General features: G+C 42.8%; 1 protein-coding gene across 1 annotated transcript in view; it reads right to left on the minus strand.

The window, feature by feature from the left end:
* Positions 1 to 15,377, minus strand: part of PIK3C2G (phosphatidylinositol-4-phosphate 3-kinase catalytic subunit type 2 gamma) — a 1,914,223-nt gene that overhangs the window by 1,189,324 nt on the left and 709,522 nt on the right. The window contains exon 8 of the mRNA XM_086920790.1: positions 4,156 to 4,219. Within this exon, the coding sequence (XP_086776916.1) occupies positions 4,156 to 4,219 (64 nt within the window). The remainder of the gene's footprint in view (positions 1 to 4,155; positions 4,220 to 15,377) is intronic.

A 15,377-nucleotide genomic window follows, 5' to 3' on the forward strand; every position in this document is an offset into this window, starting at 1 on the left:
TAGTGGAATGGACATTCAGTCCTACCTGAGTCTCCTTTTTCACTGAGTAACAGATCTTAATACAAAGGATGACAGAGATGGTCCATTTTTCCACTGCCCGACCTTTCTTGGCGCCTACATAGCCAACAAAGAGTTGAATGTGCACCCGGAATTGTTTTATGCAATTAAAATAAAAAGATTATACACGTTTTGATCCAGATGGTGGAGTCTCTCCTCCTTGAAAGGATGCAAGGGTGGGAAGAAATTGGGCAAAGTGATGGTCTGTTCTATATGGAAAGATGTAACCACTTTGGGAAGAAAAGAAGGTCTAGTTGAAGGACAACCTTGTCCAGATGGGGACAGCAAAGAAAGGAGGTTTAGAAGATAGAGCCTGAAGTGAATCAGACTGCGGGCTGAGGTGATGGCAACCAGAAAAGCAGTCTTTAAGGTCAAGAGTCTGAGAGGACAATACTGTAGTGGCTCAAAAGGAGCACACATAAGGTAAGTTAAGACCAGATTTAAGTTTCACTTTGGCATAACAAAAGGAATAGGCGGAAAGAGGTGAGCAATGCCCTTAAGAAACCTATTTACAATAGTGGACTTGAAAAGAGAAGGCTGATCAGGAAGGAGAATTAAGGCAAAAATAGCCAAAAGATAGGGTTTACGGGTGCCCAAAGCAGAGCCCTGCAGGGTCAAAGATAGAATGAAGAGGAGAACCTCTTTGCATTGCAACACCTCTGAGTGAAGACGCCATTCGTGATCCATCATGCACCGGCAGCTGAGTTTGTCCATCCTGGCGTTCAGAGAATCTGCCTGTTGTTGAACCACCAGGGACATGACCTGATGTTCCAGCCACATCCAAAGGTGATGAATGATAAGAAATCAGCACCCATCCAAGAAATATTTTCTTTGTTGTTTTCAATGTCCACAATACATATAAAAGTGCACGATCTTATAAAAAAAGTCCAGATTCTTGCAAGATTGTCTTATTCAAGTTCTTTATTGTGGCATTTCAACACAGAAAAAATCCAAGGACACAAATGGATTTCCTTCTTACCCAGCCAACGCGTTTTGTCTCTGACAATGAGACTTCTTCAGGGCTCTTTATCTTGACGAGATCTGCTTAAAGAGTAGAACCCGTACACAATCAGGAATCCCTGTCTATAAGAAAGTTCTGTTTCTAACACTGTTCTTGTCTTGCTTGATCTTGATTATCTAGGAAAGGTATGGTAACCAGCAGAAGTTCCACATCAACGGTAGGGCAGCCCTGAAGAAGTCTCATTGTCAGAGACGAAACGTGTATGCTCCTAAAGATGATTTTACCCAACCAATTGGTTTCATTACAGGCAGGTCTATAGCACATAATTTGCGTACCATTTTGGCCCTGTAGCATCAACTGATCCACAAATTACATGCTACAGCTCCCTGTTTGATTCAATGGAATTGGAATATCTGTTAGTACTAGGGAGGGCGGGTGTTCCTAAATGATTATTGGATTGGATTAGATGACTATACACATGCCCCACAGTACAGATCTGCCTGAATAGTAAGATTTCAGATCCTATCTGCATTACTAGAGTTATATGACACGCTTGACCCCATCTTCAACCCTGTTGCTTTGGCATTTGAACCCCTAACTTGCAAGCTGTGGCAGTGCCAATATTACAGAGAACATGGACTCTGGATACCAGTGACCATGGATAATATGGTATTTGTCATTATGTCAGGTTATTACCGGGCACCCATGTTTCAGAACATTATGTGCTTTAAGCAACTCTCTGTGCCTATGATAAATTAGAATAAATCCCCGATATTCCCTCTCACTATGGACACCCAAGTGTCTCTGCTGGAATATCCACTTCGTTGGTGCTGTGCCTCCTGTAGACAACTTGGTAGCTGTTTAGCCATAATACTTCCTCCATTATTAGCGAAAATTATGGGATTACCCTAACTAAAATAGAAGAATAGGTAACACACTTGGTGGCACTACCCCTGTTGGTAGCAAGCCACTTCACCTTTATGAAAATGCTTATTGCGCCAAGCCCACTGTATCTATTTATCAACACACAAACATGTTTTCTGAATGACCCAATCCCTCATGATAAATTTACTTTGGGCTAATAATGCTCCAAAAAATAGAAGGGAATCCCGATGGTCACATAGGACCAGGGAGGGTTCTTGGTGCCTGATGAATATTTATACCACTTATGAGCGCAAGAATAATTTATACACTACTGATATACCCCCCACCATATATGCTGCATGTAGCAATTGAAAAGAATAATATACACTCAAGTCTCTTGAGGCATTGGTATGTCAGCAGTCTACCCATAGGCAGCATGCAATAGGCAGAGTGGCCTGCACTACAGCCTCCTGGCAAAAAAACACCTCCGCTGATCCTAATTTGACTGCATGTATTCCACGCTGCTTCCTCTTACCAGTCAACCTAGATTAACTTTGGCAAGGAAGCAGGTGTGGTCCAGCTGTTGTAGTCTCTTGAGTTCATTACACCGGGCAGTTTTTTTCCTGAATGGACACCTCATTGACTTCCAGCACCTCACTCCTGGGACTTACAAAACTGTGTTGTATATGTTTCTGCGCTTTAGGCAGGGCGCAGAAGTGAATTTCAGGGATTACTGCTTCAACAACCAGTTTATACCTCTCACTATATTACTCTCCTCATCTGCTAATAAGTGTATTGTCTCCCGTTTATGTAATGCTCGACATAGAGAGGACCCGGCGTTGGTTCCAACTATGAAAGATAGGTGGTGCGGGGAGTTAGATGCGCAGATGACTGATGAGGAATGGAGGTACTGTTGCGCATAAACGGGTGCACTATTAATTGATAACGGATGCAGAACATTACATCTCAAATACCTGTAAAGACTACTACACACCATTAAGCTTGCAGCATTGTCTTTAATTACTGGTTCTAGGCGCAAATGCTCTGCTGTTGCAGAGGGCAGGCTTCCTACATTTGTCATGGCTTTTTCCACAGCTGCATAAAATACTGGGGAGCAGTGACAGGTTTTCTTTCATGGATGGTTGCAACTCCTGTCCTGTTGGGGCCAATTCGAACAATATCCCAGGGGATTCATAGATTTACAGAAGTTGCCCCCTTTGTAGCCAAGCAAGAGGTTTCTAGGTAGTGGGGAAGGGGTGCATGCCCGTCACATGAGAGTTGGCCTAAAGAGTAAACTTTATTGTGAGCAACTGTAACACTACTAGAAGTCCCTGCCACAGGCATCTCTAGTGGTCCTTATAGGAATGTTTTATGGATACTCTGGGGGAGATACCAGGACCGAAAACGTTTATGTTTATGTTGCAGGTGATGTATATACTTTTATAAAGTTATATCCTGCACTCCTTTAGCATCTTATGATTTCTAAGATGTTCACATTTGTCCTCCCCCATAAATGTGTCAAAATATCTGACCTCTAGAGATAGCATCAACCAGTTTATGCTTTCCATGCACTGTTATGTAGCAGATTATGCTACCTATCTATTTGAACCTACACCTTCAATATTATAATGTTACAGTACTACTATATGATGAAGCTCAAAAAGATATACATCACAATTAAGGACCCTATTATGATGTCTGTCTGAAAGCCACCGACCTGTAGTCAGAACCTTTCCGACCGACATCATAAGTTTCACTTTCTAACGCCGTATTAAAATAACGGTGGTTGGAAGTGAAATCGGCCGGTCATTCCAGCTCACTCTGACGGGCTCAAAGAGCGCGTCGGGCAGTCGGATCTGGCACATAATCCCTTCCAAACAGCCTTTTCAACGCAGGGATTGTGATGTTGGCTTCCCACAGGCTTTCCATGTTGGGCTTTCCGACATGGAAAGCCTGTCGGAAAGCAACTTTGGGGGCCCCCTGCAGGATTCCCTTCTCCCTGAGCCCTCTGGTCGGGGCCCCAGGGGCAACTGTTGATCTCTGCACCACGTGGCAGGCACCCTGAAGTGCCAGCCACACGGTTCAAGGATTAATAGAAACTTCTATTTCTCTATGGGAGCTTATGCTTCTGCTGTACTCCCCTAGGGAAATGGGAGTATGCAACTGCACCATGTGCAGAAGCATTGTAATACCACAACATGATGAAGCTTAATATTCAAAAACATAATTGTTCATCACAATAATAAAGTTTAATAACATATTCAAACTCATACCTGCTTTTGTATTAGTAATCCAAGCTGACTGCAAAACTTCATGATAGCAGCAGTAAGACTTTGTCTGAAAGTATATATATATTGTTATTTACAATTAAAATATTGCTCTCCACCACGGCAAACACTTTAGTTGTGATAATATAATAACAAACATTAACATCTTACATTTAGTATAATTTTCACACATGATCAGATTCAATCACACATTACTGTTCTGAGGTGTTCTATTTTGATACCCATAGCCCTTCATTCATCTGTAGAAGTGAGTTATCAAACAGATTTATCTTAACTCTGTCAACTGATAACTATGAAATCAGTATCTAATTGTGAATTCTACACGATAATGCCTAAGCCACATCGGTATTGGAAAATGTATCAAATATCTATCACCACAATTTTTCATGTAAACATTTGACTTTACCAGAAAGAGGGATACACTTTATAATATAAATTATTGGATAATTTCCATGAGGGGTTTACATTTTGACAGGTGAAGCAGAAGCCACAAAAATATCTGAACTTCGTTTTGAAACATTACATTTAACAACAACCAGAGAACGTTAGCTGAATAGAAAAATATTCATAAACAGAATTATGCCTTCGCTTATAAATATTCACAATTTTTTTGTTCAACCCCTGCAACCTGGAAACTGATTTATGATGTAAAAGTATCAATAATGGGATTTTGAAAAGTTGTGCATGTTAATCCTCTGCAACTTTGTGAAGACCTTTATAAGCCTTGTAGTTTTTGAAGAATAAAATGTGTGAGAAAACGTACTGGAAAGGAGGACTGTGTGAAACTCTGAGAAGGAAACACACCATTAGAAGGAGAAATCTCCTGCAACAAAGACTTGGAAGAATATTCTCCCAAAAACATTTATTTTCCAGGAACATTTGTATCATGAATTTAGTGAGTTTCCAAAGAGACTAAAATAGCAAGCCTCACAAAGTGCAAACTTTGCCAAGCCTGCAATCTGATCCTCCCATACGTATGCTCTTTGGTATAGTACCTGGAACAAACATCTATTAGTGTTCAATTTGTATCTCCTGTACTTGTCCTTAATCTGGATTGAAACCCTCTACTTAAAACAATCCCCCCTCCTGCCCTCCCCCCAGGCGTGCCACTGGTATACTGTTCTCCAGCCTGTAATCTGTTACTTCTCCAGTTTAGTTACGTAGAAGTTCAAAAGCATTAGTATATGATCCCCCGACAAGTGAAGACAATGCCGTGCTATTACTAGAGATCCCCTCCCTTAGATCATGCAGTTTAGCTCAGTTGTCTGTATTCTAACCTATTCCTGCTGGGGGCTCTGCTATCGTAGCCGCAACCAGTGGAGGGAGTTCCGGTGGGGCAGAGAGGCGGGGTGGGGGAGGGGCAGGGTGGGGGTGCTAAAAACTGGCATATGGATAATTGGAGGTAAGTAAACAGTTTGATTAATAAAATTAATTTAGTAGCATGCGCTGCATCGCATTTTGCAAAGCAGGGCACGCTACGAAATTCGTTTTATTAATTAAATTGCTTACTTACCTCCATAGGTAACATGCATGCCACTATCAGTCTAGAAAGAGCCCCAGGCTTGGGCGGATGTGCTGGAACTCTTTGGGTGCTTTCCAGAGCATAGAAGGAGGACAGCCCTTCCGGGGCCACTTCTGCTCGCAGCCATTCCTCCAGAAATCGAATCATGTTCTCGCCCTCAGCTTTTTCAGGGACTTCGATCAGGCTTATATTGTTTCTGCGGGATCTTCCTTAGCTGTCTTTGGCTCGAACTTCCAGCACTTTGACTTTTGTTTCTAGTTCAGTGAGCGTCGTCTACATTTTGGACAACTGTGCTGGAAGGCCCCCCAGTTCCTTTTCATTAGTTAGAACCTTCTCTTTGAGCTTCCGATGGTCATCCTTTGGGATGCTTGGATCCGTGGGGCTGTGAACGTCTGCATGATGTCTGCCAACATCTGTTTCCTGGGAGTAGAGTCTTTACTCGCTTCCAACACATCCTCCACATCGTTAGTCTGGGTTCCGGAGGCACCTACACTAAGGGCACTAAACCCTTATTTCTTCTGGGTTCTCCCCATTTTTGCGCAATCTCTGCACCTGTTCTCTGTGCCCAGTCAGTCATGGAAGGCAGGAAGGTGTTCTGTGCTAGGGTGCCTGCTCTCCAGACTCGGCGTAATGTAATCCGTCGCAGGACTTCAGCACTCATGTGGCCTCTGTAAGCTCACCAGTAGGCTATCCCCTCATTAGGGCCCATTGTGGTCCTCCCAGGATGTCTGCAGCTCATGAATAGGGTTATTGCTTCTAAGGAATGCCTGTCAGCTGGGGGGGGACTTCACAGGGCACCATAGCATGCCCCTCCTGCAGCCTGCTCAAATCGCGTATTCTTCTTGGGTGACTGTAGGACGCTCCTTTCCCCAGGCTGTGACTTGCCTCCTGAACTGCTATGGCTCAATACCTTAGTAGCCGCAACAGATTGTAGCAGCCGCTGGGATATTGTGCTGCTGTGTATGGCTACTCACAAGGGTAGTTTCCGGGCCCCCTTCTGTGTAGCAGCTTCTCTGCTAATTGTGGGTCATACGTTTCAGCTGATGAGGCACTCCCCTCTTGCAGCGAGCGTGACCCTACCGTGCCCGAGTCAGTACTTTCAGACTACAGCGCCCACCTGGGTTACACTTTTACTCCGACTCCATCTTATTCTCTGCTCAACCGCATTGCTGGCTCTCCAACAAAAGAGGCGGGCAGCATCTCGTTGGACCTGGGCACCCAGTCTAGTATCTAATTTCCTTGAAACCTTGGTGGTCTCCTAATGTGTCCAAGGCCCATGGAACAATGTGGGTGCTTCCAGCTACCAAACCATGTTGTTTGATCGACATGCTACTTCAGTGGTGCTTCAGATTTTGTGTTGCGGTACTGTTGTCTCCTTACTAGTGTTGGGTGTACAACTGCTGAATCCTGGGTTGAGCCCTATCTCTTGGGTGCACTTCAGCTGCCCTCTCTTTCAGGAGATTTCTCTAGTTCTGTGACCTGAGATGACTTGCTGCCATTTTTCAGCCCCACATGCATGCTGGGCGCCGCTGTGCTCCCACTGCTTACCGTCCAGGCCTCATTCGGCCAGCGGCATCTGTGCATGCCTTACAATCGCTCTGAAGGAGCATTGGTCCAGGGAAGAGGGACTGTTCACTGCTGGCTTTGGTGTTTTGCGCTCCAGGGGTCCCTCCACTCCTCTATAGAGCCAAGCAGCCTTCTGCAAGCCACATTGAGCTTCTCCAGCAGCCGCGTGGCTTGTCTGGTAGGCTATCCCAGCAGCGCTGGGCCTTCTTCTATGCAGTCGTCTACCAGAGTCTTTCACACAGGCGCCTGCCCGCATGTGACTACAGTGCTCAGTGGGCACCTCCAGGGCAGGTCAGTCACTCTGCTTATGTCAGCAGGCTCTTCGACCCCCTTACTGTGACCTAGGTTTTGTCACGGAGTGAGATGCACCTCTCCTCCAGGTCCCTTCTCCTCATCAGCACCCCAAGGCAGTTATTCAGATCTCATTATGGCCCTGATGCCATTTTCATTCCCCTCCTGCAGTAACATGTGCGCCCTGCCGCACGGTCTCCGCTGGTCTGCCTGGCCCTCCTTGCCTCTCTCGTTGTGCCCGGGGACTCTCTGGGAATAGGGCTGTATTTAACTGCCGGGCTCCAGCTGCCTTTCAGCGGTCTGTGACCTTGCAGATCACAGCGCTGGCGTCATCTTGGAGCTGCCGCTGCCGAGTTTCCCGACTTTCATTACCGCGGTAAAGCAGCGTTCCAGTGCCATCTGGGGCACATCTCTGGCAGCCCACAGATTCTAGGGTTCCCTGGTCAGAAAATCGGTGCACCCAGCTGCGTCTGGGCTGCAGGATGTGATTATGCAGGAAGCAGCGGCGGAGCTCGTCAGCTTGCTTCCATTCCCATCGGCTTCAAGCCATGCTCCCAGCAAGGGGAGACTGATAATAAATCACCAGATAGATGAGGATTGAAAAGGATGGCACTGCCCCAGTGATTGGTCAGGTGAAAGCAAGTGAGTGGAATTCTGTTTTGATTTCTTGTTTTTCTTATGCATGGAGCATGATGAAGAACGACCTCTAAAGTGGCTTCATCAACTTCATGAACAGGGCCAGGAGCAGGCCCTGGACGCAAGGTAGAGTTGGAAAGGTCTTGGTGCAGACTTCTTATGCTTGTTGACAAACCTTTGCCTCACTTTTCCTGATGGCTTTTAGATTCATTGACATAAGCCTTGAAGTCATGTCTCAACCCCAGGGACACCTGAGAAGGATCTGTCACAGACATTTGTTTGCAATAGTCCCTATAGGGCTTGAAACTGGTCATTTTAGGGGTGACATCCCTTGTACATCGGAAGTAATTTTTTGTAAATATTGAGGTAAGGTTTTTAGAGAGGTGAGAGGGAGCTCTGGATCCCAGTCTGGGGACTTGAAAAGAAAGGAACAGATGCCAGGGTAACGCAAGGAGCCCATATAGACCCTTCACATCATTTTCAGAGCAGATTAGTGCGAAACAGAGCACATAGGTACTGCTAAGAAGTTTCCGGATTCAGACTGTCGCTGGGGCAAAAATTGCACAGGCCCCTGGCTGTTTTTGGAAAGTAATTACTCGACATGATAAATCGAACATAATCCGGTTAAAGTGGATTATAGGCACTCAGCCTTATCATGGCAAGTTAATTACTTGCCAAAAACAGCCAGGGGCCCGTGCAAATTATGCAACTAGTTGCTTGACCCCAGCCCTAGCTGTTATACCACTCAGGCATTTATTCTTAACAATGATCAGTGGGAGGAAAATCGCAAAACTGACAGGTAACGCCATAGAAAATTGGTAAAGCAAACTATAAACTACAGAGCCCACAATGCCTCATAATGGCAACAGTGGAGTCTCTGTATAAATAACTAGAAATCAATGAAGGAATTGTAATCCTACCGTGTACAGGAACTGTAAAGTTTGAAACGCGTAGGAGTTCGAGATAGAAATGGTTCAATAAACCTGCTTTTGAAACCATTCAGGAGGAGTGCAGCGTGATTTATTGTTTTTGCTTAAACATAAGAGTGCAGGACTGTCCTTATCCTGCCGCCAGCACCAGCTTATAGTTGCTCCCCCCGCCGAGGACATTTGCGTATATATATATATATATATATATATATATATATATATATATATATATATATATATATATATATATATGTATTCACTGAAAAAACCATAGGTTTCAGGCCTTATATAGTTAGGAATTAACATATAAAAAACCACTGAAATTGCTCCTATATAGTTAGTTGAACTAACTATATATGGCGCACCCGCAATCCACTGCTGATGATGTCACATATTACATCATTCATGACATGGTCAGTGACATCACTGATGAAATCACTGATGACATCTCAAATGACATCACTGATGACATCTCATGGTTTTATGTCAGTAAAATTTCCAGCTAACTATAACTGGTGTCAAACCTATGGTTTTTTCAGTGAATTTAATAGGTTTTTTAAATGCTAAATCCTAACTATAACTGGTGGTCGCCAGTAGGTATATATAGTTAGTTTTTTTTCTCTATGGGATTTTTGAAAATTCTATGTCTAATAACTTTGGTATTTGTGGACGGAATTGGCTGAAATTTTCAGGAAAATGGCACATTTTGTTTCTGAGCAGCCCCTGAAAATTTGGGGGGGGGTCGTCAAGGGAGGGCCGAGAAAAAAGGGGGGTCCCAAAACATGTTTTTCCCATGTTAAATTCCATAGGGCGGTTGGCCTCACTTTTAGCCCGAACGGCTGAATGGATTTGCACGCAACTTGGCAAAATTGTAGGGACTGTTAGCCCGATGTGCCTTCGCTAGGTCTCAATATATGTCCTCCAGTGGATTTTGATAAATTAACGTTCAAAAAAAGATATATATCTGTGACAGCACTCCGGGCAGCGCTCCGGTTCGCGTACTTTTCACGTAACGGAACTTTGCGGAGCGAAGCTGATTGGCTCTCCGGTGTCTGTCAACATTCTAAACAGTCCGGAGCGGCCGCCATCTTGTCTCTCGGTAGGATCGAGAGACAAGAGGAGGCCAAAACAAAGGGGGAAATGACCATAAGGGGGCATAGTAGATCCTCCCTGACCCCCTAGGTTTTTTTTTGCATGGGAAGCTTCCGGTTCGCGAACCGAGAAGCGGCCCGGGGAGCGTACTATGAGGAAAAAAGAATGATAGTCTTTTTAAATATTGTATGTAACCAGCAGCGTTACGGGAGTCCACCATTTTGTGTTTCAATCGAATTAAGATACAAGATGGAGGGCAAATAGTGTTCATAATGGGTAGAAGGGGGCACGGTAGACGTATCTTGACCCCCTAGGTTTTCTGAGGGTGGTTGAGGAGGACCATATGTGCGGGGGAAAAAACATTTTTTTAAGAAATTTTGCGCGGTTAGCTTCCAGTTCGCGTACCGGGTAGCGCTCCGGGGAGCGTAGTTTGTTGAAAATTAGTGGAAAAAGTTAGTGAAAAATAATAATTGTGAGTGATTAGATGTAGGGTAGCTCTGAGAAGAGCTTTTGGGTTTATGGTACATTTATGTACTTATAAGTAGGTACCAATGCACAGTCTTAAATTCAAAATGAAAATTCTGTTGCCCTCATCTGAGAAGTGAACTCCATCTCCTCTGTAGATATCTTGCATGCAAAAACGCAAGTTATTGTTGTACATGGAGCCCATTCCATGGTCTCTCATGTAAGCTGAAACAGATTTGTTTACATGCTTCCTCGACTTCTCAATTTGTGGACAAAATTGGTTCGACCACCTCCATTTCTGTCTTTGGCATATATTTGAATATACCAAGGCAGTTTGAGGAAAAAGTGCCATTAATTGCTCAAAGGTGTTCTTTAAAAGCATTTCCAGACCTACCCCAGTCAAAGTGCCCAAATCATTACCTCCACAGTGCACAATTAACAGGTCAGGTTTTTGGCAAATGCATAAAGGTTTTCACCAATGGTATCAATTGGTGACATTTTAATCCTCTGTGGCCAAACCACTTAATTTCCACATCTTGTAAATTGAGGTTAGGTAAATTTCTGTTCTCAGCATACCTTTGAGCCCAGTAGATGTAACTATGTCCAACAATCCAGACAGTAAACATGGTGAGAGAAATTTCTGCTGCCGTCAGATGAAGTGTGGTAATGAAATGGCAGATGAAACAGTAGGAGTTTGTAAAGAAAAAAAACTGTGGAGTTTCAGTGCTAATGATTCACTAGCAGTGATTGGTGGATTTCCATTTCTGAAAAGAGAAAGTTAGGGTGCATGGATGTGTTCTTTGAAAGATGTAATTTGAATGGTCAAGAAAAAATCATTTAATGAAAGATTGCACTGGATACGCAGGTGCACTGAGAGTTCAGAGTTCAATTGAAACATTGTTGTGTGAACTTGCAAACATCAGAGGTCTTTCAGGAGGTGGTTGCTATGCAAAAAAGACAGAGAGGGCAGAGGGAGGAAGGGTTTTGATTTGAAAAAAGTGAGGGAAGAGTTTTGATTGGCTAATGTGAGGGATATGTGTGATGAATGTCAGCATTTCTGTGCTTTCTATAGCTGCAGCCTCTGGAGTGCATACTCTTTGTTCTGCTGAACACAATTTGGTGTATTTCTGAGACTGTTTTGAAACTCATAAAGTATTTGCTAAGGTGAGAAAAGATTTATTTAATTTAGATAGACAATAGTATGCTTTAAGGAGAAAATTATGGAGAAAGGTGTGTTTTTAAAATGTTGCTTTGTCTAAAGTGTTTTACAAATAGATTTTGTTTCTTTGAGAAATTGTAATTGGAGATAATGTGAAGTATTAGTACTGACAGGGTGTTTTTGTACATAGGAGCTGTGCAGTGTTTTCAAATTATTACTTGAAAATCGTTTTTGAGGAAAAGGAATGCTTTTAAAATTTATCACAAGGAAATAATGGTGTCTGTTTCTTTATAAGGCATTTGAGTATCTCTGATGTTATTTTTCCCATTTTAATTTAAGAGCTTTTGCCGTGGGGCTTGTTCCTTGTAAATATGCTCCCACCTGTGCTTGGCAAATTTAGATTTTGATTCTTTGAGTTACATAGCCATGTTAAAAGCGACCCAAAAAATGGTGCAAGGGCAATCAAAAACCCCTTTCATGTGTCTTAAGGACATTTTAAGTCATTTCCTCTTGAATGTAGGTATACAATTGATTTATATGTTGTGTTTAAAAACGTTTTTTTCAAATCAATTACATTTCTGGATATGTACTGCTAGAGCTTCATAGGTTGTTTGGGGCATATTTATAAGGCATTTAAGTGTCTCTGATGTTATTTTTCCCATTTTAATTTAACAATGTTAATTTCTAACGCGGCAGTTGCGCAAACGGAACGTTTACCGGTTAGCGGACCGGGTCGCGGCATCAAATTGAGTTAACGGAAAGCTTCCCGGTTCGCGAACCGGGAGCGAAAAAAAAAATATTTTAAAAAAATTAATCATAAACATATAAAATATATTTTTGGATTTAAAGAAAAATACATTTTACAGCTATAGATATTAGCTTTTAAAAAACCAATGAAATTCACTGAAAAAACCATAGGCTATAGACCATATATAGTTAGGAATTTGCATTTACAAAACCTTGAAAATTCACTGAAAAAACCATAGGTTATAGACCATATATAGTTAGGAATTAGCATTTACAAAACCTTATTTTACTCACACAAAACCATTGAAATTTCATATATAGTTAGTTGCACTAACTATATATCGCGCACCCGCAATCCACTGCTGATCATGTCACATATTACATCATTCATGACATGGTCAGTGACATCACTGATGACATCACTGATGACATCACTGATGACATCTCAAATGACATCACTGATGACATTACTAATGACATTACTAATGACATCTCATTTGCCATTACTGATCACATCACTGATGACATCATTCATGTGATAATACGATGAACCTCTTCAGACTCTAATGTAATCTTAGATACACTCAGAGTAAATAGACGCTCACCGACTGTCACTCATCCATGGAGTTACTTACACACCTAGTCAGTCATGCAAAGAATCAATTACACCTCCATTCCCTCAACTATACAGTTATACACACCTTACTTATTCAAACATATACTAACACATATTTACTCTCTTATACAATCCCTGATACAAGTTCTCAATGATCCATACAGCCACTCACACATTCACTGGCTCTTATGCACAGTTATTTATATATGTCAACTCTCACATGTACTGTGTTTTACATATGTACTTACTTTGACATGTAGCATTGAGATATCCATTCACTCACCAATACACTCATGCACACAGTCAACTGCCCATACAGATGTTTCCACATGCACTTTTGAACCCATACATCTAGTGAATCAACTGCTCACACATCTATGCACATAGTCACACACCTCACAGCCACCCACACACTAGGCGTGGGCGGAAAATCCGTTCCGCTCGCGGATTTTGCGGATTTTCGGGAAATCCGCAATCCGCGAGATTTGCGAATTTCCCGCAAAATCCGCAAATCCGCGAGCAGCGGATTTTGCTCGCACTGCTCGCACTGTTAGCGTGAGTTCGCGCCCCGCGAATAAGTGCGAAATTGCAGAAATACGATCTTGGCAAAACTGAAAGTAACTACTTACCAGGTTCAAAAGTTCAGGCACATCATTAGTAGCCATTTCCTGTAGTGCTTCCTGAGGGGCCCCTCCAGAGTTCAGTTGCCAGTTGAAACTATTATGTGACCCTGCTCTGAACCTCAGAATAGTTACACATATGCCACAAAGGTCCTGAATTACAGCTAAGGGAGACAAGCAGGAGCCAGGCTGGAAGTTAAAATCCATTAATCAGCCCCTAATTCATTATTGTCAGTTGGGGCAGGGCAGGTGTTGTAACTAATTTTGCAACAATGAAAGCACTTAGCAAGTGCAAAAGATCACTAATCAGGGCGCACTAAGGAAGCAGGTGCCAGCTAAAAAAAATATTCTGTGACACATTAATCAGCCCCAAATTAATTCAGGTCACTTGAGGCAGGGAAGGTGTGCTTTGCTTTGCCGAAAATAATGTACACTGGACAACCAGAGGGTGTAGTGATGAAACAGAGGGTGGCATGGGTGGGCCAGAGGGTGGCATGAGTAGTCAGAGAGTGGCAGTGGTGACAGAGAGTGGCAGTGATGAAGAAGAGTGTCCCAAACAGGCTGGACACGTAGAAACAACAAGTTCGCAAAACTTGCGACCCGACAGGTAAGTTCGCAAATTGCGAAATTCTAAAAACCCTCGCGAACTGGCAGAAACACGGGCGAACACAAAAAAAAAAAAAATCCGCAAATTCGCGGGAATTCGCGGATTTTGCGGATTGCGAATCCGCAAATCCGCAAAATTCGCGGATTGCCAATCCGCAAAATCCGCCCATGCTTACCACACACACACTCACTCTCTCATACAAATACTTGGGCAACCTATCATTAACCAATATACTTAATCATAAAGCTACTGATCAACATAAGCAGCAGTTTACAGAACAACAGATATAATGATGCACAAATTAAGACAGTTTAGTCACTAACCCATGAACTCAGTGAGACACATTTAATCACTCACTCATACAGTAAGTCATGCACCTACTAAATCCTTCATCCAGAGACTTATACATCCACTCATTCTTCAATATGTAAGACATATTTTAACTTTTCAGAAATATACAGTCACTGGATGTTGTCATCAGTGATGTCATCAGTGATGTCATTTGAGATGTCATCAGTGATGTCATTTGAGATGTCATCAGTGATGTCACTGACCATGTCATGAATGATGTAATATGTGACATCATCAGCAGTGGATTGCGGGTGCGCGATATATAGTTAGTGCAACTAACTATATATGGAATTTCAATGGTTTTGTGTGAGTAAAATAAGGTTTTTTAAATGCAAATTCCTAACTATATATGGTCTATAACCTATGGTTTTTTCAGTGAATTTCATTGGTTTTTTAATAGCAAATATCAAAAGCTGTCAAATGTCAAGTACGTGGTAGGTAAAAACATTTTCGTATTTATGCACGCTGATGTGCTTTTAACGCTGCCCCCCCCTCCTCTTAACTTTTAGGAGTATTCTCTCTTTGCAAATAGTGAAGAGTAGGTAACACAGGCCTTTGCCCCCGTTGTAATCCGTCGTGCCTGCTTCCCTCTACATTTGATTGATT

This window comes from Lissotriton vulgaris, chromosome 1_1 (assembly GCF_964263255.1).
Source record: "Lissotriton vulgaris chromosome 1_1, aLisVul1.2, whole genome shotgun sequence".
Lineage (NCBI taxonomy): Eukaryota > Metazoa > Chordata > Amphibia > Caudata > Salamandridae > Lissotriton > Lissotriton vulgaris.